The following is a 24,384-nucleotide window of genomic DNA, read 5'->3' as shown; positions in this document are numbered from 1 at the left end:
CAATCTCATTTGCCATCTCTTCCTTCCCTGTCCCTAGGGCCCTTGCTAGCAAGTCCGTCATCATTTCTGGGAGGTCCTCCCCCTTCTCTTCTTTCACGCTTTGGAAACATAATGGTCTACTTTCTCAGTTTCAAGCAGTATGATGTTTTTTTTTTCTAACTCTTTATTTGCTTGCAAGAGTTTTTCATTCATTTCATCTACTCTTCTTTCCTCCTTATTCATTCTTTCCTCCATTTCTAATAATTTCTGTTCATTTTTCAATATTTGCTGTTGGAAACATTCAAATTTTCCATCCATTGCTCCCATCTTCTCTTTAAGTTCTCCAGTATCATTCCTTATTTCACCTATTTCTTTTTTTTAAGTCCTCATGGTTTCTCAGCATAACCTCTTGCATGGATTGTAGCATTGATCTTTAAGTGAGCCTGCTCTCTCCCGTGGCATCATCTCTTCTATGGAACTTTTCCCTGCTGGGCTTAATTCCGCCGATGAGGCTTGGGTCATCTGCCTTCTTCCAGTCCCAACTCTTGTTAGATTTGGGATGCTTGTCATCTTTCTAAATGACGTCAACCAACCCTCCCACTTATACATGATCTTTGTCTTTCCCTCCACCACACCTGGAGAATTTATTCCAAGGTTATAATCACTAGTGCCTTATATCTTAACAATGCTACATTTTGTTGCTAACACAATATCAAACCTATTACACCTATTACGCTAACACTTCTAAAACACAATAATCAATATTAATCAATTTCAAGTGTTTATATTACATACAGTCCTAATTTTTCTATATAGAAACATGTAACAATAATATAACCTTTAAATTACCTCAATATTGTAACCAATATTCAGTTCTTTAACAATAAAAACCAGGTTTTACAGTCAATTCAGTTATAAATATTATTATATTCAACAAGGAGACAAATAAATTTCTCACCCTCCTTGAGCATTCAACTTTTTGTTCCTAGTTAGCCTCCTCCAATTCAATCATACAATAGGTTATGTTCAGTTAATTCTTATTGGTCTAAACTCTCAAGACAATTACAATTTATCCCTTTTGTTTTAGAAACTTTTTGAAACAAATAATTCACTTCTTAAGTTATGAGTATCACTCTTCCCTCATTTAATGCTAATTGGTCGTTAGTTCTTATTCAAGATGTCTGCTTTCTCAGCTCAGTCCATCACTCTTCAAGTTTATTTTGTTTTTGGTTAAACTTCTTGGTTTTATTGCAAGAGCCAGAAAGAGAAACCACCCTTGATCTCCAGTCCTTACAGCCTGTGAGTCTGTTGCTTTAAGGTCAGATCTCTTTTTTCCCCTGTCTCCTTTTTGCCGCTATCTGACAGGGGAGGTGATTTCCCCTTTCGCACTGAGGCTTCTCCTCTTTTCTTCTCTTCTTTGAGAGATTTCACAATCTGGAACACTTACAAGAGTTCGCTGAGTGATTTGTCCGCCAGGTTAGTTGAATCGCTGTCCTGCTGACTCACCGCTATTTCTGACAGCTGTCATTTCTTCACAGCCGCCATAATGGGCCATCTCCTTCACCCGGCTTTCTCCTAGGCTTTCCTGCTTTCTGCAGCTCAGACCGCCGTCCTGAACTGCTCAGCTGGGCGCCTCTGCTTCTGATCTCCCTCCGAGAGATCTGGGGCTTTTAAAAAACCCACCGGGAACAGAGAAAAGGCTGTGAGATCGGCACGCTCATTCGGAGCGGTGTCTCAACACAGCCATTCCGTTTGACAGCTGGCTCTGCCTCCCAAGAATAGAAATACTATTTGATTGTCTCAGCTATTGACTCTCAAGTTCCAGTAAAGAAACTATGGCAATTTACATTGGTAAATGTACTCCAGTAATTCCCTAAGGGAAGCAGCAACAAAATGAAATCAGGCTGGCAACTCTAGTTACAAATCTAAATAACTGAACAAAATATAGTTAATATTCTTTGTTTCCAATGTGAGTGTGTACCTCATCTTCTTTTCCCTGTTTACTAAGTCAAAAAACTCAGAATGTCTTTGGTTTAATATTTTTTAATGACTTCAGACCATATTTATGATTCAAGCAAATACCTATGGGGTTTGCACAATTTTGATCACATTGAAAACTCAAGAGGCTTCTCCCCACTCTCAATTTAAGAATAATGAAAAACAGTGGAATAATCAGTCAAGTTATATGTGAGAATTTAGATTTTTAAAAGGGCCTCAATTTTGTTTACTTTTCACTTTTAGTGGATTGTTATGTTATTACTATATTTGCTGCCCAGTGTTTGATGGATAGATAGGTGGCCATATAAATTTTATAGATAGATAAACAGACAGTTTTGTACTGAGAGTGAAAGAGCTCACCATCTATTGAAGTAAATGCACACACCAATCACAAGGGTAATCAGTTAGCCAATGGAGATCAAAACTCATAGGTGGTACTATTACTGCTTACCATAGATACTATAAAAAGGAGAGTAAACTGCTTAGTTGTCATCTCTGGTGCCTGGAAATTGACAGATAGTGTAGAAATGACAAGATTTGAAGTAGCCCTTGCAGGCCTCAAAGTAGCAACCTGCGAAGGAAGGAAGGAATGGACAAGTCTCTGGAAGAAGCTACACCTCATTAACCTACTCACTATACCTTGGTTGATGGTTATGATTTGGAGACATATAGACAAGGGACTGTGAAAATGGCCTGTGAACAATGCACAATTTCTTCCTCAGGGTTAACTCCCCAAATGGGATTGATAAAGGCCCTGGCCTAACAGGCAACAAGGCCTTTCAGTGAATACTGTAATCACTACTTACTGTGAACAAACCAGTAAACTTACTATTGAGAAAACAGCTAATGTAGATCTTCCAGCAGAGATGTAAAATTCTCTGACAAAGCCATTGCAACATCAGGATGCAGTTCCATTTCTATGAAGTGTGGTTTACTACTTTGGATACTACTTTTTGTTATTCCTCCCTTATTTAACGGATTTTTCCCCTGTTCAGCCTATAGACTGACTACTGATTGTTAACCAAACAACATCTCTGCCCTCAGAAACTTTAGTTTCCATACATAGAATTCTTAGGAGTATTGCCTCTGTAAATTTCTCTAACCTGTTTATTAGCTATCTCTTTGGTCCCTTAAGATAGTATTGTGAGACAATGATAGCAAAAATATTTAATCTAACACAGAATGCTGATCTTAAAAGTGAAGCCAGTAATGTTAACAGAGTAGGGATATATAAAAATTGTTCAATCTGATTATGGATTAGTGGCACGGTCCTTGAATTATCATAATACAAGCCATGTTTTAGACCAGCTTTTTAAAATTTAGGATTGGAGGGTGGGGAGTTGTAGCATTTTGTTTCACAAAGTCTAGCTTTTATGACCTTATTTTGGATATATAGCATTTATATCTTATAAAACAAGTTCTAAAAACCCTGCTGTGGGTCAAGACAAACCAATACAATTGAAAGAATTATGACAATGGTATCATTTATTTGATTTCTTATGTCATTTTATATCAGGGATGTAAACATGAGGCTCTGGAACCATACATGTCCAGCTTCCCTTTGGGGACATTTTTGGATTTTTAAAGATACAAAATAGGTGCTTAATCTTGTACATTCTTAAGTGCAAAGTGAGGTGCAGTTCCCAAGCTCACAGAAGTTGTTTGTGTGTGTGTGTGTGTGTGAGAGAGAGAGAGAGAGAGACAGAGACAGAGACAGAGACAGAGACAGAGACAGAGAGAGATGTCAGTTTTAAAATATAATTAAGGAGAGGCTTATTCTAGGAACTGAAGATTTATCTGAAAGCTACTGCTTTCTGATTCATGTACTCATATACAGTAATACCAACCACATGCTACTCCCATAAGTGATACATATTATTTTTCCCTTCAACCTGTGGGAAGCATTTTTTTTCTTCATTGTTACTACTTGGAGGTTGCTAAGGTGGATATTTAAAAATAACCTTTTTTTTCTGACAATGCAACTGTAATGTACCTTAAGATAAAAACATTAAGTGCTGAACTCCAGATCTCATTAAAATATCATGTTTGGGCATAGATTTTTGTGTTTATTTTGGCTGACAGTGATTGTCCAAACACCCAGCCATAGAATTTATTTTTTTAGAATGTGCATCTGGTTCTTTGGCACGCACACAGTTGGCTTGAATGGAAGTAGGGACATTTAGCAGACCAGCTACCCACTTAGTAACCATTAAAATGAGATGAGTACTGCATTGTGTTGGCCTTGTGCCTATTATTGCCTACTATAACTGAGTGCAATCTGAGGGAAGGACTGAAATAAAGGATGGCCATAGAGGGGAGGATCATCTTTTTTTTTCACGTCTTTTGCAGATAAGTTGAAGAAGCAGTGGCTGCTATTTCCCATTTTTAACTGTTAGGCAAATACATGGCTCTTTGTTTTATGGTGGTTTTCTTATTAGAAAATGCACTGATGCATTATTGATTGTCTGATAAGATGGGCAGCATACAAGAATTGGGAAACAAAATAATAAAAATACAGTTCCTCCCCTGATTTAACAAAAGTGCATCCAAGGAAAGCAGGCGTTAAGGAAAAATGTAAGGAAAACAGCCTAGTTTTAAATACCGGAAAAACCAAAGAGATCATTGTCGATTTCAGAAAAGGCAGGCACAGCCACACGTCTCTGTGCATTAATGATTCACCTGTGGAGATGGTTACCAGCATCAAATTCCTGGGTGTGCAGCTAACAAGTTGGCTGACTTGATCGCTCAACAGTGAGAAACTGGTGAAGCAGGCACAGCAGTGCCTGCACTTTCTGCGTCGCATGAGAAAAGCTCATCTTCCTTCCCCTCTTCTGACCACTTTCTACAGGGGGACGGTTGAGAGTATCCTGTCATACAGCATCACAGTCTGGTTTGGAAGCATCTCTGCTTCAAACAGGAAGGCGGTGCAGAGTGGTGAGGATGGCCGAAAAGATCATCAGATCACGTCTCACAATTCTGATACCTAACACTATTTTGCCCCAACATCATTGTCCTTTGTGTGCTTATAAGAACAACTTCTTGTGCTGCAGGCCAGTACTTTCATGTCAAATGTGTGACCAACTGGTTTTTTTTTATCAAGACCAGTTTTTCTTCCCAGTTGATTTCCTGATTGATTATCTTTCGTTGTTCTTTAGAATAAAGCACCAACGATTATTCACAATTATGTATTATGAGCTGGACTCCTTCTGAGACAAGACTTTTCAGAGACTTCAGAATAACAGAAGAGCAGTGGCCAGATATACTTCCCCAATTACTGTATATCTCATGCAACTACTGCATACAATGGGGCCACTACAAAGAAGGCCTGTCTTTTGGTTCATACAGTTTTCCTTCTTACATGGAAGAACCTTTCACATACCCTGTCCAGATATCTGGGTAGAATCATTGAGCAGATTGTCCCTCATATATAATGAGGTCTAGAACCAGTGTAGTAGCCTCAGGTTGGTTGTAGTCCACTATGCAGGTAGTCCTTAACATTTATTCAGTGGCCATTCAGTTATAACAGAACTGAAAAGGAAACTTATGACCAATCCACTAAGTTCCAGCCATCATAGCATCCCGGTGTTATGTGATCACAGTCTTTAAGTCCCTACATGGCATGGGTCCGGGGTACCTCGGGGACCACCTGCTGCCGGCTTCAACTCCCCTCCGCCCTGTGCGTTCCCACAGAGAGGGCCTCCTCAGGGTGCCTCCGGTCAGGGAATGCCGACTGGCGGCCCCCAGGGGGAGAGCCTTCTCTGTGGGTGCCCCGGCTTTGTGGAACCAACTGCCGGTGGAGCTCCGGACGGCATCGGACCTCCGAACTTTCCGTCGTGGTCTGAAGACCCATTTGTTTGAATTGGCCGGACTGGCCTGATGGGGGAGCTGGGTTTTAAATTGTCATTTTAGATTGCATTATTGTTTTTTAATTGGGCACTGATTTAATCTTTGTTTTAACTTTTGTATAGTACTGTATTTTTATTTATATGCCCTGTGAACCGCCCTGAGTCCCCAGGGAGAAGGGCGGTATATAAATTAAATAAAACGTAAATGTAAACGTAAACAGTCTGGGTGTTTGGCAACCATCTTGCACTTATGACGGCTACAGCATCCTGTGGTCACCTTTGTGAACATTTGTGAACTTGCCTGACAGTTTTCCACAAGCAAAGTCAATGGGGAAGCCAGCGAGAAAGGTTGCTACTTGCTTTAGTAAATCACACACACCCTCCTCCACCCAGCAGCAGCCATCACAAACACCACCCCGATCTTACTGTCCTTGTGCCACACATTATGCCTTGCTTGCGTGCAAGCCACCTGAGATTTGCATAATGACCCCAAATCTCACTTAATAACAGTGATGGAGATTGCCACAGTTAAGCAGTGTGGTCATGTGACATCACATTTACCAAATGCATCGTGATAGAAATTTCAATCTCTTTACTGTCGTTAACTGAGGACTACAGTACGTGTACCACGTTTTCTCTGCCAACAACCTGGATCATGTATTTTGCTTTGACTGCACTTTCCAAGATGTCTTCAAATGCAACCTTATCGAGACAAAGTACGTACATGTAGTCCTTGATTTGTGACTGCAAATTCAGACCAGAAATTGGGTTGAAAGTGATCAGAAGTGATTTTACGACTCTTTTTGTCATTTGTCATTAAACAAATATGGTCACTGTACGTGCCAATCCATTCATTCCAATGGATTACATGATTGCAGAACACACATGACTGTATGTAAAGGTGACTGGTTGTCAAGCGCCTGATATGCCAAATGGCTATTTCGAACAGCCAGGCCATAGAGCATCCATTCTGTGGTCATTATACCGTATATACTTGAGTATAAGCCGACTCGAGTATAAGCCGAGACCCCCAATTTCACCCCCAAAAACTGGAAAAAGTTATTGACTCGAGTATAAGCCGATCCGCCGTTCTGCAAGCCTCTGCCGCCAGCAGAGGCTCGATCCGCCATTTTGCAAGCCTGAATACACAGGAATACCCTGTGTACCCGCGGCTCCTCGGCAGGTCTCCGTTCCTCCTGCCGACCTTTGGGGAGGTTTGGGCGCCTCCCCAAACCTCCCCAAACCTCGGCAGGTCTCCGTTCCTCCTGCCGACCTTTGGGGAGGTTTGGGCGCCTCCCCAAACCTCCCCAAACCTCGGCAGGTCTCCGTTCCTCCGCGCAGACCTGCCGACCTTTGGGGAGGTTTGGGCGCCTCCCCAAACGTCCCCAAACCTCGGCAGGTCTCCGTTCCTGTTTGGGGAGGTTTGGGCGCCTCCCCAAACGTCCCCAAACCTCGGCAGGTCTCCGTTCCTCCGCGCAGACCTGCCGACCTTTGGGGAGGTTTGGGCGCCTCCCCAAACGTCCCCAAACCTCGGCAGGTCTCCGTTCCTGTTTGGGGAGGTTTGGGCGCCTCCCCAAACGTCCCCAAACCTCGGCAGGTCTCCGTTCCTGTTTGGGGAGGTTTGGGCGCCTCCCCAAACCTCGGCAGGTCTCCGTTCCTCCGTGCAGACCTGCCGACCTTTGGGGAGGTTTGGGCGCCTCCCCAAACGTCCCCAAACCTCGGCAGGTCTCCGTTCCTGTTTGGGGAGGTTTGGGCGCCTCCCCAAACGTCCCCAAACCTCGGCAGGTCTCCGTTCCTGTTTGGGGAGGTTTGGGCGCCTCCCCAAACCTCCCCAAACCTCGGCAGGTCTCCGTTCCTCCGCGCAGACCTGCCGAGGTTTGGGGAGGTTTGGGGAGGCGCCCAAACCTCCCCAAAGGTCGGCAGGAAGAACGGAGACCTGCCGAGGTTTGGGGAGGTTTGGGGAGGCGCCCAAACCTCCCCAAAGGTCGGCAGGTCTGCGCGGAGGAACGGAGACCTGCCGAGGTTTGGGGAGGTTTGGGGAGGCGCCCAAACCTCCCCAAACAGGAACGGAGACCTGCCGAGGTTTGGGGAGGTTTGGGGAGGCGCCCAAACCTCCCCAAACGTCGGCAGGTCTGCGCGGAGGAACGGAGACCTGCCGAGGTTTGGGGAGGCGCCCAAACCTCCCCAAACAGGAACGGAGACCTGCCGAGGTTTGGGGACGTTTGGGGAGGCGCCCAAACCTCCCCAAAGGTCGGCAGGTCTGCACGGAGGAACGGAGACCTGCCGAGGTTTGGGGAGGTTTGGGGAGGCGCCCAAACCTCCCCAAACAGGAACGGAGACCTGCCGAGGTTTGGGGACGTTTGGGGAGGCGCCCAAACCTCCCCAAAGGTCGGCAGGTCTGCGCGGAGGAACGGAGACCTGCCGAGGTTTGGGGACGTTTGGGGAGGCGCCCAAACCTCCCCAAACAGGAACGGAGACCTGCCGAGGTTTGGGGAGGCGCCCAAACCTCCCCAAACGTCGGCAGGTCTGCACGGAGGAACGGAGACCTGCCGAGGTTTGGGGAGGTTTGGGGAGGCGCCCAAACCTCCCCAAACAGGAACGGAGACCTGCCGAGGTTTGGGGACGTTTGGGGAGGCGCCCAAACCTCCCCAAAGGTCGGCAGGTCTGCGCGGAGGAACGGAGACCTGCCGAGGTTTGGGGACGTTTGGGGAGGCGCCCAAACCTCCCCAAACAGGAACGGAGACCTGCCGAGGTTTGGGGAGGTTTGGGGAGGCGCCCAAACCTCCCCAAACGTCGGCAGGTCTGCGCGGAGGAACGGAGACCTGCCGAGGTTTGGGGAGGTTTGGAGAGGCGCCCAAACCTCCCCAAACAGGAACGGAGACCTGCCGAGGTTTGGGGACGTTTGGGGAGGCGCCCAAACCTCCCCAAAGGTCGGCAGGTCTGCACGGAGGAACGGAGACCTGCCGAGGTTTGGGGAGGTTTGGGGAGGCGCCCAAACCTCCCCAAACAGGAACGGAGACCTGCCGAGGTTTGGGGACGTTTGGGGAGGCGGCCAAACCTCCCCAAAGGTCGGCAGGTCTGCGCGGAGGAACGGAGACCTGCCGAGGTATGGGGACGTTTGGGGAGGCGCCCAAACCTCCCCAAACAGGAACGGAGACCTGCCGAGGTTTGGGGACGTTTGGGGAGGCGCCCAAACCTCCCCAAACAGGAACGGAGACCTGCCGAGGTTTGGGGACGTTTGGGGAGGCGCCCAAACCTCCCCAAAGGTCGGCAGGTCTGCGCGGAGGAACGGAGACCTGCCGAGGTTTGGGGAGGCGCCCAAACCTCCCCAAACAGGAACGGAGACCTGCCGAGGTTTGGGGAGGTTTGGGGAGGCGCCCAAACCTCCCCAAACAGGAACGGAGACCTGCCGAGGTTTGGGGACGTTTTGGGAGGCGCCCAAACCTCCCCAAAGGTCGGCAGGTCTGCGCGGAGGAACGGAGACCTGCCGAGGTTTGGGGACGTTTGGGGAGGCGCCCAAACCTCCCCAAACAGGAACGGAGACCTGCCGAGGTTTGGGGACGTTTGGGGAGGCGCCCAAACCTCCCCAAAGGTCGGCAGGTCTGCACGGAGGAACGGAGACCTGCCGAGGTTTGGGGAGGTTTGGGGAGGCGCCCAAACCTCCCCAAACAGGAACGGAGACCTGCCGAGGTTTGGGGACGTTTGGGGAGGCGCCCAAACCTCCCCAAAGGTCGGCAGGTCTGCGCGGAGGAACGGAGACCTGCCGAGGTTTGGGGACGTTTGGGGAGGCGCCCAAACCTCCCCAAACAGGAACGGAGACCTGCCGAGGTTTGGGGACGTTTGGGGAGGCGCCCAAACCTCCCCAAAGGTCGGCAGGTCTGCGCGGAGGAACGGAGACCTGCCGAGGTTTGGGGACGTTTGGGGAGGCGCCCAAACCTCCCCAAACAGGAACGGAGACCTGCCGAGGTTTGGGGACGTTTGGGGAGGCGCCCAAACCTCCCCAAAGGTCGGCAGGTCTGCGCGGAGGAACGGAGACCTGCCGAGGTTTGGGGAGGCGCCCAAACCTCCCCAAACAGGAACGGAGACCTGCCGAGGTTTGGGGAGGTTTGGGGAGGCGCCCAAACCTCCCCAAACAGGAACGGAGACCTGCCGAGGTTTGGGGACGTTTGGGGAGGCGCCCAAACCTCCCCAAAGGTCGGCAGGTCTGCGCGGAGGAACGGAGACCTGCCGAGGTTTGGGGACGTTTGGGGAGGCGCCCAAACCTCCCCAAACAGGAACGGAGACCTGCCGAGGTTTGGGGACGTTTGGGGAGGCGCCCAAACCTCCCCAAAGGTCGGCAGGTCTGCGCGGAGGAACGGAGACCTGCCGAGGTTTGGGGAGGTTTGGGGAGGCGCCCAAACCTCCCCAAACAGGAACGGAGACCTGCCGAGGTTTGGGGAGGTTTGGGGAGGCGCCCAAACCTCCCCAAACAGGAACGGAGACCTGCCGAGGTTTGGGGACGTTTGGGGAGGCGCCCAAACCTCCCCAAAGGTCGGCAGGTCTGCACGGAGGAACGGAGACCTGCCGAGGTTTGGGGAGGCGCCCAAACCTCCCCAAACAGGAACGGAGACCTGCCGAGGTTTGGGGACGTTTGGGGAGGCGCCCAAACCTCCCCAAAGGTCGGCAGGTCTGCGCGGAGGAACGGAGACCTGCCGAGGTTTGGGGAGGTTTGGGGAGGCGCCCAAACCTCCCCAAACAGGAACGGAGACCTGCCGAGGTTTGGGGAGGTTTGGGGAGGCGCCCAAACCTCCCCAAACAGGAACGGAGACCTGCCGAGGTTTGGGGAGGTTTGGGGAGGCGCCCAAACCTCCCCAAACGTCGGCAGGTCTGCGCGGAGGAACGGAGACCTGCCGAGGTTTGGGGAGACGCCCAAACCTCCCCAAACGTCGGCAAGTCTCCGTTCCTCCGCGCCCTGCCTGCCTGCTTCTTTCCGCTGCGGAAAGAAGCAGGCAGGCAAGGCGCGGAGTTTGGGGAGGTGCGCGCGCACCTCCCCAAACCTCCCCAAACTTCGGCAGGTCTCGGACGGCGGTGGCTTGGGAGAGGTGCGGGCGATCCCGGAAGCACCAAAGCCTCGGCCGCGCACAAGTCCTCGGTAAGTTTTTTTTTGTTGACTGGAGTATAAGCCGAAGTGGAATTTTTCAGCCCAAAAAGTGGGCTGAAAAATTCGGCTTATACTCAAGTATATACGGTAAATGCCCAAGTATAGCTGTAAATGTAAATGTATTATAAATGCTACCAAGTATAGCTGTAAATGTACTAGCTAATGGTCATTTTGGATACACATGTATGCGCGCCTACCAACACACAATGATGTCAAGAGCCATCAACTGTAAGATAATCTTCATGTTGTACTTTCAATTTAAATAAAAGTGACAAACTCTATTTTGTGTAGTCTTGTGTGTGCCTTCAAGTCAATGTTGACTTCTGGTGACTGCTTGGATATGTCTCTGCAGTTAACTTGTAATAAACAGTCTGAAGACACCAGCACTTTGATAACACACAAGCAGTCTACTTAAGACTGATACTGTTTTCATTTAAGAGAAATGAAACATTTTTATTGGCAACTGCCAAGAATAATAAAAAATGCAACAAAGCCAGGCAGGGATGGTAACATGTAACAAGAACAAACCAAACAAAATTGCCCCTCCATAGAGAGAACCCTTTGTGTTATCCGTCTTTGGGGTGATGCACGTTGCAGGATATGAAACTAGAGATTGTGTAGTTGCTATGGCCATTGACTCATTCTTTATTACCTTTATATCCAGCTTCTCTAAGGAACAAGGTGACATACATGGTTCATTAGAAAAAGAACACTGTTCCTCAAAAGGAAAGAGAGGCACATTATGCTGTAATTAAGACCAACTGAAACATCATATTGTGAGCAAGCTTATTAAATTTACAATTAATTTTTCTTCAAAGTAGAGGTTAAGGAGAAAATGTGAGGGTGAAGGAAGACACTGCAAGGGCTAGTTTCCTTGTTAAGAATCGAGGTATCTGGATGCTGTTTCCAACAGGATATGCGCTATACACTATCTTGTTTACTGCATAGCAAATATTATTGGGTGTCCAGTCTGGAAAATTAGCTTAATGTGAGTTCCAGAATCATTTCGATGTTTTAATTCCAGAGGTAGAAATGTCTTCCAAGTGGTAATTTCTGCTACTAATAATGGACACTAATCATGGTCCAGGATGGAGGTAGGCAAGGAGACTAAGAAAGACAAGATGGGAGATGTTATGTTTGACCTCCTAAACTTCCGGTATCAAAAGAAGAATTTTTAAAAAGCACTTCCGCTTTTACGTTTTCACGGACACAGCTTTTGAAAAGGGGACAGGTTTCTTAAGAATAACCATCCTGGATATATTTTATATATAGGAGAAAGGCGGAGAAGTTACTACTTAGGGAGTTCTCCTTCCCTAGAAATGCCAAGATTAAAACAAAACAAAACTCCCGATTGCGCACCATCGGCTGCCTGAAGATCTTTTGGCAGGAAAAAAAAAGCCCGGTTTAGAAAAGGATCCATTTAGGTGGATCCTGAACGTTTTTGCGCGGCAGAAGGAAAGAGAGAAAGCTGCCTTCCCCGCCAAATCGCAGCCTCCCTCCAGCTAGCTCACCCGTCCTGGAGATGCCAGCCCTAACCCTACCGCCGAGCGACGGCCCCTTCCCAAGCCCGAGTCCTGAAAAGCGTCTCGGATGTCTTCCCCGCGTCCCGCGTCCCGTCATTCAAATCGGGAGCTCAAGCGACCGAAGACCGGCAAAGACGGATGGCCCGGGTTCCGCGCGCCTCGACGGCGGCCCTTCCCACGTGTACGTCACTACTGTCCACAGGGCCCAGGGGTCTTCAAACTTGGCCCTTTTATGACTTGTGGACTTCAACTCCCAGAATTCCTCAGCCAGCTTTGCTGGCTGAGGAATTCTGGGAGTTGAAGTCCACAAGTCATAAAAGGGCCAAGTTTGAAGACCCCTGGTCCAGGCGATCTGGCTCGCTCGCTCTCGCGCGCGTGGGGGACGGTAGAATTCCCCGGTGCTGGGAGAGGTTGGGGGGCGAAGGGGGGGGGCGGAAGAGAAAGAGAAGCAGCCTCGCCGCGCCCCCTCCACCCCGACCTTTCCTCGGCGCCTTCAGGGCTGGTCCTCGGAAAGCTTCTACTGCAGCAGAAAAGCGGCTCCCGCGCTTGCGGGAAGAGTCCCCGGGCCGCCGCCGTCGCCGCGGTTGGCCAAAGCCGAACTGTATGGGAGGAGCCTGGGCTTTAATGCACCATAAGGTTCCAGCAAGCCGCCGTTACCGCAGAAGCCTGAGCGGTTTCCTGCAGCAGCAGCAGCGGCGGCGGCGGCGGCGGCGCTCTCTCTCTCGCTCTCTCTCGCTCTCTCTTTCCCCGCCTGCCCGCCCGTGCTCCGTCTCAGCGTGCTTTGCAGCAGAGCCAAGCCGAGCTTTTAAGGAAGCCGCCTGGCTTGCCGCAGCGGAGCCAGCTCTGCCGCCCTCTCCCTCCGAAAGACACACACACACACACACACACACCCGTTTCCCCGTTGGCAGAGCGTGGGGCCGGGGTTTCGGCGTCGCAGCCCGTTTTTTTCCCCCTCCCTCCTTCCCTCCCTCCCCGCGGAAATTGTGCTAAGTGGGTGTGCGTCTGTGTGCCAAACGCCCGCGCGCGAGAGTGAGAGGGAGTGGATCGGCGCCGGCACGGTGATCTTTTGCAGTCAAGGCGGACACCATTTTGTGGCTAGCGGCGTTGCGACTTGGCCCACCGCTGGGAACTGCTGCATGCGGAGGAGAGCTCGCCAGCCACCACAAGGGGAACCTGTTGGGCGTCGCGATCGGGAAGTCGCCCAGTTGCGGCGGCGCTTCGCCTTGGAAGTGGGGATTGCAGCAGCCTCCCTGGGCATCGGGTCGTGCGCGGCAGCGGCAGCCTTGGGAGGAGGGAACTTGGAGCTTGTGCAGCAGCCAGCGCGAAAACCGCAGCAGCAGCAGCAGCAGCAGGCGAAGGGGAATTGGACCTTGCGCGTCCCCTTTCCTGGGTGGAGGCGAAGGAGGTTTGCACCTTTGCGCCAACGGCAGGAAGAGAAAAGGGCTTGGACCTTTGCGACAGCAGCGTCCCTGGCAGGAGGAGGAGGAGGTGAAAGCTTGCTTGCTTGCCTTTTTTCTTTTCTTTTCTTTTCTTTTTTAGTTTTATTTTTTTTCCTTCCAGGGCAGAGAAGCATGTTAGTCTCAATGCAGCTCCCCTTCCCTCCTCGCCGCTAAATTCTGTCGTGGTGGGGCGATGATGGATACTTGCCTGCCTGTTCTCACTTCCCACAAAAGTAAGCCCGCTGTCAATGGAGGAGGACATTGATACCCGCAAGATAAACAACAGTTTCCTGCGCGATCACAGCTATGCAACAGAAGGTAATGTAAGGCCAAGCGGACTAGTAGGGGAAAAGAGAGCGAGCAGCTCCATTCCACTGCGGGGAGGCGTCTTGCCAAAGCTCAGCTCAGAGGCACAGATCCGGCAGCAGAATGGCGCGGTACTGAACAACAATCGAGCCTAGGGCGGATCGCGGGGAAGTAGTAGTAGTTGTGGCGGCGGCGGCGACGGGTACGACGGCTTTAGGGGAGCCACCATATAGTCAGTGATGCTCGGAAATCTTGGCCGCCCAGCAGCAGGTGGATCAGGAGGGAAGGTCCCTTCGGCAGTGTGTATGAGCCATCTCTAGGTGATGCCAGCTCCAGTCCATCAGGGCCTCGATCATACCTTCTCCCTGTGTCAGTAGCATGGCTTAACCCTCTCCTGGGGTGTGTGTGTGTGTATGTGTCGGGAGCCTCCCTTGGGACTTGCTGAAGCCAAGGACCAGAGTGGCCCTTGGAAACAATGGAGGCCCATAGGGATGAATGGCAGATGAGAAGGGATGTTGACCCCTGTTGGGTACCATTGAAATCAATGTAAGCTGAGAATAGGTGAGCAAGAAACGAGGGACTGGATCCTGGGAGGGGGATAGTGTGGGTGAAGCAATCCTTATCAATCCTTACCCATTCCTTCTTTTCTTGTTATTTAAAAAAAACCTTATTTTTGATTTTTCCTTTTATTTCTTTTGCATCATTTTGAAAGCATTTTTTTTTAAATTAAAACATGCTTTTAATACATGTGTTCATAGTCCAGAGGTTAGATTGATAGATGCCTTGCCTCCACCCTACACACACACACACAGAGAGAGAGAGAGAGAGAGAGAGAGAGAGAGACAGAGAGGAGGGGGGGGATGGCAGGCCTGGAAGTGGGTTGACCTCTTTTCCCCAAAAAGGAAAGGCATGGCAATGGGATGGTGCCCTCTGGGGGTTGGAATGATAAACTTAAAATAACAAAATGCCCTCATCACCTCTAGAACTGGATTGCCTTCTTCCTGACCAGGGAATGACAGAATGGGGTGGTGGCTTTTGAGAGGTTTTGAAATCAATTGCTCTGTGGAGCACTGACCCAGGACTAAAATGATTGACACCCAAACACACATACACAAATCAGGATACAAGAACAGTCTGGGAATTGGATGGCTCCTGGGAGGAAAAGAAAAACGAGCTGTAGCTCTTTGGTGTTGGGTTTTTCCACTTCAAAGGAGAAGTCATGTTTTCAGCTGATCAAGATTTTACTATGAAACTATACAGAGGCTGTAATGCCTTTAGTGCTAGTTTTCATCAGAGAAATAACTTTAATTTTTTATGCTAGAACCTAAAACTGGTTTCAAACCTCAGTGAATTCTGTCTAGCTCTGGATCAAGAAGTATTTGAAAATGCTTCTGTTTTAGTTAATTAACATCACAACCAAACTGCCTTTCTTTACATTTTAATACTCTGCAGATTTTCGTACAGATAAAGTACAAAAGTACAGATATTTAATGTTTGATGGCATGCATTTGCTTAATACTGCTTCTCACAGCTGCAGTGGAACATTAGAATTTTCTGATGGGAACCTGTTTTTGACCAAGAAGTTCTAAAAATACCAGCTCATTGTTATTTTAGTAACAAGGACACAGTGCTTCTGCTTCTTTCTGGCTTCAAAGATGCAAAGCAGTTCTGGGTCTTTCTCTGGGTGTGAAGATGCTAGTATTTTGTATAAACGGTTCCCATGTAATGGCAGTTCCCATGCAATTACATTTATTCCTATCTGGTCTGTAGAATGGTTACTCTCCAATCACACAGAATAGATATTCAGTGTTCTTCTTATTTCAGAGTCATAGGAGTTTATTTGCTGAACAGAGAATGAGAACTTTATGTCTTACTCTCCTACAAGTAATTGTTGCTTTGATGAATGGCAATTGTCACATGATATTTCAATCTCTGACTGAACTGTCAGTTATAATTTTTTAAAGACTGTATGAAGGCTAATTTCAAACCCCTAATACTATGGAAAGCCTTATTGCAAGTCATACTCTTTGAATCTATATGTAAGTTAGTATTTTCTGGTTTTTTATTTTTATTATAAATTTCACACTACATTATCTGTTTATAAAAGTTATTTTTATAGACACTTCAGTAATTTGATTCAGAGTAACAAACAACAGATAAGTAATAATAATAAAGTTGGAAGGGACCTTGGAGGTCATCTACTCCAACCCCCTGCTCAGGCAGGAAACCCTACACCATTTCAGACAAATGGCTTTCCAGTCTCTTCTTAAAAACTTCCAGTGTTGGAGCATTCACAGCTTCTGGAGGCAGGTTGTTCCACTGATTAATTGTTCTAACTGTCAGGAAATTTCTCCTTAGAAATTTCTCCTTAGTTCTAGGTTGCTTCTCTCTTTCGTTAGTTTCCATCCATTGCTTCTTGTCCTGCCTTCAGGTGCTTTGGAGTATAGATTGACTCTTTCTTCTTTGTGGCAACTCCTGAAATATTGGAATACTGCTATCATATCACCCCTCATCCTTCTCTTCATTAAACTAGACATACCCAATTCCAGCAACCATTCCTTATATGTTTTAGCCTCCAGTCCCCTAATTATCTTTGTTGCTCTTCTCTGTACTCTTTCTAGAGTCTCAACATCTTTTTTACATTGTGGTGAACAAAACTGGATGCAGTATTCCAAGTGTGGCCCTACCAAGGCATTGTAAAGTGGTATTAGTACTTCACTTGAACTTGATTCTATCCATCTGTTAATGCAGCCTAGCACTGTGTTGGCTTTTTTGGCAGCTGCAGCACACTGCTGGCTCATATTTAAGTGATTGTCCACTAGGACTCCGAGATCCCTCTCACAGTTAACTACTACTGGTATTGAGCAAGGTACCACCTATACTATACCAGTGCATTTGGGGTTTTTTGCCTAAATATAGAACCTTTCCTTTTTTCACCGTTGAATTTCATTTTGTTAGGTAGTGCCCAATGTTCAAGTCTGTCAAGATCCTTCTGTATCTTAAGCCTGGGAGTATTGACTATTCCTGCCAGCTTGGTGTCATCTGCAAATTTGATGAGTTCTCCATCTATCCCCTCATCCAAATCATTGATGAAGTTTGATGAAGTGCTTCAATATGTGTCCATTTCTGTCAGTGTTCTTTTATTAAGACCTGTCTTTGACTTTGCAAAGTGAATAGATAGTATGGATTAGTTTAGGATATCACTGATATTCTTGGGAATTACAGACACAGCACTGACATCCTGAAATGCTCAAAAATACCATCCATTTTTTCTATCAGCTTTGTCATGTCTACCTAATCTTGCTATCTTGGACACATGTCCATTTGCAGTTGACATCTAAAACTTACCAGTATTGGGAACGGCTGGGTAGATTTTTCTTGTAACATTTATATTTTATAATCATAAGTATCTCTCATAGAGAAGAAATTGGATTGGGGAAAAGGCAATATTCTCATTAAAATACAAGTAATAATTTGGATACAAATTCAATTATCTGTTTTCCTACAACTTTTACAGTGTCCACATAAAAAATGTACTTGATGCTATCATGTCATGAATCCCTTTAAAGTAATATAAAATGTGAAGTGTGACTCTGATACTGATTTTTGGAGGCATTAGAATTCATGATACATAGTTTCCAATAGAAAACACAGATTTTAATTCATAAATGTAATAATGCTACATTACGTTGCTAATCCTTTCCTGCCAAACTATTCTGAATAACTCAACTTGTACATTCGTTGACTTAAGTTGCTATAACTTTGGGTTAGAACATTGTAAAATACCACTATCTTCATTCAAGATAAACTATCTTATCTTTTGGAAGGGATGGTCCACTCCTGTATTCTACTCTTAGAGATTGCCCATTAAAATCATGTTTTATGACTCTTACTTGATTGTTTAGTGTTATTGCTTTGTTTGTTTGCCTTGTTGTATGGTATCCAGTATGTTATCATTGGCAGAGTCTACAAAGATTATCAGTAAATAGAACAGTCTTCTAAAACTAAAATGGAGGGAACAGTAAAAGCCATCTTTATGCTCAACACCCAGCCAGGATGGATCCTACATGTTAAATGTTATTTAATTGATCACTTTTTCTTCTTTTTTGTTGTTAGGGCTGAATGCATGCTTTTGTTTTATTCTGCTTGTTTGTTTTATTGTTTTTATTCTCTATAGTAAAACAATAAATAAATATATTTTAAAAACCCATCTTTATGCCTAAGAAATGCATATCCTTTCATTATAGTTAAGGGAAAGGGAAAATGCAGTTTTAAATCATGTAAAATAAAGAGTAGTATGAGAAATATTGCCATACTGGGGTTAATTCCAACTCTCTAAATCAGACATGTCAAACACAAGGCCCGGGGGCCAGATCCGGCCCGCGAAGTGGTTTCATGCGGCCCGCAAAGCCATCCTGGAAACAGTGAGGGAACGGCCCCCACTGCCTTGGCCCTGGCCCAGAGACCCTCCTTCTGCCAGAGACCCTCAGATCTGTCCCACTCCTGACCAGGCCCCCATAGGCACCCTTGATGCGAATGATGTAGAGCTGGCCACGCCCACCCAGTAGGCCATACGCACTCTAGCCACGCCCACCCAGTAGGCCACGCCCACCCAGGCCACACCCACCCGGCCCCTTGAGGGCAACTGAAATGCTGATGCGGCCCTCAATGAAATTGAGTTTGACACCCCTGCTCTAAATATTTAGTTGTGCCTGTTTTGGCTGTTGTCTATTTGTAGACTTTGTCATTTACCATTCTTTTCTATGGAACATTTGAAAGTTGCAAGGGCTGTATTGTTCATCATTTGCTATATCTTGTTTCGTTTGAAATTATGTTTCACTGTCTTGTTCACATTTAACTACTCAGGGATTGCGTGTGATGTAATAATTGCTTACAACACGGGATATTTGTTAATTCTGTGGAGTACTGAGCTGAATTATACCAGAGGTTCCCAAACTTTCTAGGTTGGTGGCCTGGAGGGAAAGGAAGGGGTAGGTATGGGGTCATGTGTGTGCGATGCAAACGGGGGTGGTGCTAGTGCACGCACATCACTGGGGTCGGGGCTAGCGCCTGGGTGACACTGGGGGTGAGCCTAGCACCCACACGACACTGGGAGAGGGCCAGTGCTAGCATGAGTGGTGGGGAGTGTATGCACACACATGTTCGCACTGGCCAGTCATTCATGCAGCCCGGTGGCCAAGAGGCCCTGGCCCAGTAGCGGGCCGCAGCTCACAGGTTGGAGACCCCTGAATTATGCAGTACAACAGTCTGTTTTTCCTCTCCCTAAAAGTGTTGGACTTATGACGGGGACAATGATAAAAATTATACTAATCAGAAAACAATGTTTTCAATGAAATGGCAAGAAACTTTTTAATGTGTGTGGCAACATAGTTGTGGAACATGTATATAGAAAGTAATGCAGTTGCAGTTTTGCAGCATTCTACTCTGTTAAATCAAGGAGTGGAAATGAAAAAAAGGCTGTTAAGGGAACACGCTTATGAAAGGCATTAGGAAAGGGGAGTTAATTACTTAGTTATTATTAGATTTATACCCCACCTTTACTGTACAACTCAAGGCAGCATATATAATGCCTATATAATGAAAGGAAGCTGGAGTAAGTGCAGAAAGAGGTGTTGAGTGAAGAAATAGCTTCCATGCAATCTTGAATAAATGAAGGGTGGCTTTGAAGATAAAGTAGAATGATTGGAAGTTCAAAATACAAGTTTGACTGACATTGGTTATATGAACTAGGGATCCTCTAACGCAGACATGTTGAACTCGCGATGTCACGTGACATCGCGGAACATATCGGGAGAGTTTTGCCATTGCCGGCAATGGGGTAGGCGCGGCTTCTGGATGACGCATCCAGCCCGCAGGCCTATCATCATACACAATGGAATTCTTGAAGCCAAACTATTCAAAGGCTTTACAAGACAGAGGCATCTAATATTGTCTGGCTCCATCCTTATTCCTAGTAATATCCTGACTAGCATGGTGAGCCAAGCTCATGCAATACGTATTGACCTCACTTCTATCTAGAATTTCATTTTGCTTTAGCCTAGATAAACATTTCTTCTACCATTTCTTTGAATGGTATCACTATTTATTGCTTTATGGCAAAGTTCTGATGGATCAAAATCTAAATAAACGCATCGCTTCTCATTGTTGGTTTGCTGTTTGTTCCTACATTCTATAGATTTCTTTTTATTTAATTTCAATTTGAGTTCAGTTGTTGAATTAATATTGTGTGTGAATTCATCAATTGGGTTTGTAAGTTATGCTTTTATATATCATATGTAAGCCAAACTACTGATTTATTAAGCTAATTATATTTAAAATAAATAATAGTACAAATACCATTCCATCAATGATAAAACTCTTCTAGTGGTTGTTAAGTGGGAATCTTGATTGAGCTAATATGCTTCAGATTAGATTTTTTTTTAAAAAAAAGCTTGCCTAATCTAGTTTCCCAATCTAAGTTTAATTGATATGTATGATACCCAATTTGGACATAGGTGGTTTTAGCTTAATATCTATCAGAACTCAGTATAATATATCAGTAAATATTCCTGATTTTCTTGACTTAATGTATAGGTGCCAACATCAAAGAAGCATTTTTACCACAAATTTCAATTAAGAGAGAGATCTGGACGATATTTATTTATTTATTCAATTTCTATAGGTGCCAACTCAACAAAATGTAGTTATAGAACCAATAGAGCATCAGTTTTACTTAGTGCATCACAAAAGCTGGAGAATGCAAAGAAAATATTAGGAAAGTGTACAGAAGAGCATCATCATAGGACTTTCCTTTCTGGTAAAGCATACAGTATGAGACAAAATAACAAAACTTAACAGCTAAAGACCACAAAGGTAAAGGATAAAAAGCTGCATTAATAGGAAGTTCTGAATGAGAAACAGAGGAAAGGACCCTAATTAAGTGTGCCTGGCTAAGGAATTCTGGGAGTTGAAGTCCACAAGTCATAAAAGGGCCAGGTTTGAAGACTAATTCATGCTAAAATGATACAGTACATCAGCAATATCTGAAGATGCTGGATTATCTGAAGATACTGGTTTATTAACTGTTTTTATTACATATTTGAATAATATATGAAAATTTCTCCAAGGCAGTTAACGAGAGTCAACAATTAAGCACTAGAAACAAGTGTTTTGGGGTTTTTTTTAGAAAAAGATAACTTTAGTCATTAACAAAGACATTGTACACATTTCCTAGAGCAGGGCTTTTCAACCAGTGGTACGGGTGCCACCTGTGGTATGTTGGCACCTGGCAGGTGGTATGCGATCATCCTAGAAAAGTGGTAGCGGGGGAGGGGAATGAGCTGAACCGCACAAGCTTGAGTGAGAGATGGCTGGAGCTGCAGGGCTGTCAGGGCTCAATGGAAGCGCCAGGATCAGCGCCAGGCTCCAGCTGGAGCTCGGCACTGATCCTGGCGCTTCTGCTAAGCCCAGAAGAAGTGCCAATCAGCTGAAATGTTGCAGCATCTCCAGGGTCTTGTGATTTACATTCAGATGCTTGGCAACTGATTCATATCTATGACAGTCACAATGTCCCAGGGTCATGTGAAGTGATCAAAACATGCTGCAACCACCCAACAGACGGGGGGAATAAAAACCAAACTCCCCCCACCCCACCCCCCACTGCCAATCCTCAACAGAAATGCTCACAACAATGAAAACGTCGGACAGAAGGAAGAGCACCGCCGGGCAGGCAGGCAGGTGTCTTGTTCGGCTGTGGCTTGGGGGGCACTTTTTTCAACTTTTTACAATGGGTGAAAAGGTTGAAAAGCCCTGTCCTAGAGAAGGGTGTTCCAAAGACATGAGACCACCAGCTTCTAAAATAATGGAAATTTCATTCTTAATTCTGGCAATTTGGCTCCAAGTCCAAATCTTTCCACTTTTACTAATCTGGTAGTTTGATTTATGCTGATTTATGATTGTAGAAGGTAGTATAATTTGATCCACAACAGACTTGGTTTAATTGACAGTCAATAGTTTTCCCCTGTTGGCAGGATAACCCTAGTATTAATGAGAAACCTTTTAAAAAAAAATAGACACTTGCTTGGAAATTAATCTCAATAAAATGAGCATAGCTCCGTATTATTTTGCAATTGTATGTGTGCTTTGTGGCCTCTCAGAAGATGTTACTAATCTGCCACTGAACACCAGGAAATCGTATCTGAAACAAACCTTTTGTCTTCTATTCTAACTCACAAGCAGCTATCCATAATAATCATTTTGGCAAGGGTCTACAGCAGTGGCTCCCAACCTTTTCTATACCCTGCACCCCTAGAACACTTCTGATATATTCTTGCTTCCCTTACAAAAGATCGAAATAACAGCAATGAATTATGCATATACACTATAATTTTTAAAACCCAAGTTTTCACACACCCTGGAATATCATCTTGCACCCCCAGGTTGGGAACCCCTGGTCTACAGAATAAGTAGCATGCTGAGTGCCTTAAAAATTAACAGTCAGTTGAGGAGGGACGATACTATAGACACAGTCCTGTGTGAAGAGCTGAGCTTTCTTGAGTCCTGCAAAGAGTAGAAGTTATGGAAGGTGACTCTCCTACAGGAAGCTAATTTCTGCTAAAGTAACTAAACTGATGATTCAAACTTGGCAATCTAAATATAGAACTGCATTTATTATGGATATTGTCCTGTTCATTGTTTTAAAAAACAAAATCCCAAACCACTCCATAATTTGCTTCTTCAGGTAAGGTGGAATATGTTGTATACAGGTAGTACTCCACGACTTGCAATCACAACTGACCCCAAAATTTCTGTTGAAAAGCAAGACTTTTGTTAAGTGAATTTTGCCCCAATTTTATGACTTATCTTGCCATAGTTAAGTGAATCACTGCAGGTGTTAAGTTAGTATCATAGCTGTTAAGTGAATGTGGTTTCCCCATTGACTTTGTTTATCAGAAGTTCACAAAAGGTGATCACATGAACACAGAACACTGCAACAGTCATAAATATGAGTCAGTTGCCAAGCATCTGCATGTTGATCATGTAACCATGGGAATGCAGTGACGGTTGTAAGTTTGAAAAAGAGTTATAACTTTTTCCAGTGCCGTTGTAACTTCGAATGATCACTAAATGAACTGTTGTAAATCGAGGACTACCAGTACAGAAACTAGTAGTCAGTTAAAAATAGTTCCAACATGGACAGCAAATTGACATAGAGAATGTTTATTTGGGGCAAGGTTTGAGACGATGCTGAAATAGACAATAATTGATAGAAGAGCAACAGGTGTTGGCCATATTAAGTGAAAGATAATGGCTACGTTTGACTTTGGCTTGAATGAAATCAACCATTGTGGTTTTTAAACAGTTGTTTATAGTGTGACATAAAACTACTGACTGTCCAAATCGAACTGTCGAAACATCTTAATGATAGCTCATGAAAATAACACATAACCAAGGATTTATTAATGAAATTCCTTTGAATTTTTAAGGAAAATCGTGATATATATTGCTAAGGAATTCTTCAGATATGTCATAGCTTTAGTGAAGGAATGATTTTGTTTGGAGCTTATTCCTTAATCAAACTTTTATTTACAGCTGAAGAACAATTTGGATGTTTTTTAAAAATGTTGCTACAAAGCTTTTGTTTGTTTACATTTAATCCTACCATTTTCTTCTTAGACCCTTATTTTCTCATCAGTGTCTGCACTGTTCCAAGACTTGTAATTTTACAACATCTCATTTTCTGAACCGCCCTCTACCATTATTTCCACTAGTTGGAAACTTTAAAACATGGACTTGGAAATTGGTGTACACTGATAATGATTCAGAATATTCTTGATGTGTCAGAATCACAGTTTTTCTGTCAAGTATAGAAATTTATCAATTTAGCTATAGCCCAAAATGGCAATGCTGCATTAACAGAGGAACAGAATCAAGATCACATGAAGTGTTAGAACTGCTTTATAAAGTCTTTGTAAGACTACTCTTTGAATATTGCATGCAGTTTTGGTCACACAATATAAAAAAATTGTTGAGACGCTGGAAAGAGTTCAGAGAAGAGCAACAAAGATGATAAGGGGGCTGGAGGCTAACATATATGAAGAACGGTTGCAGGAATTGGGTATGTCTAGTCTAGTGAAAAGAAGAACTAGGGGTGA

At 45.4% G+C, this 24,384-nt stretch overlaps 1 protein-coding gene across 3 annotated transcripts in view; it reads left to right on the top strand.

Moving 5' to 3' along the window:
• Positions 1 to 24,384, top strand: part of PPP2R2B (protein phosphatase 2 regulatory subunit Bbeta) — a gene marked incomplete at its 3' end in the record, with an annotated part of 279,756 nt that overhangs the window by 71,632 nt on the left and 183,740 nt on the right. The window contains exon 1 of one of the 3 annotated variants that reach the window (XM_083355380.1): positions 13,558 to 13,973. The exons of 1 other annotated variant lie outside the window; for it this stretch is intronic. In XM_083355380.1, coding sequence (XP_083211506.1) covers positions 13,622 to 13,973 — 352 coding nt within the window. In that variant the 5' untranslated portion in view covers positions 13,558 to 13,621. Of the gene's footprint in view, positions 1 to 13,557; positions 14,243 to 24,384 lie in introns of those variants that run through there. One more of the 3 variants, XM_083355381.1, reaches the window with a different exon arrangement.

The sequence above is a fragment of the Vipera ursinii genome, assembly GCF_947247035.1.
Source record: "Vipera ursinii genome assembly, chromosome: 2".
In the NCBI taxonomy this organism is placed as follows: Eukaryota; Metazoa; Chordata; class Lepidosauria; order Squamata; family Viperidae; genus Vipera; species Vipera ursinii.
Note: the sequence above shows the minus strand (reverse complement) of the source record. Positions and strands in the feature narration are given on the sequence as shown.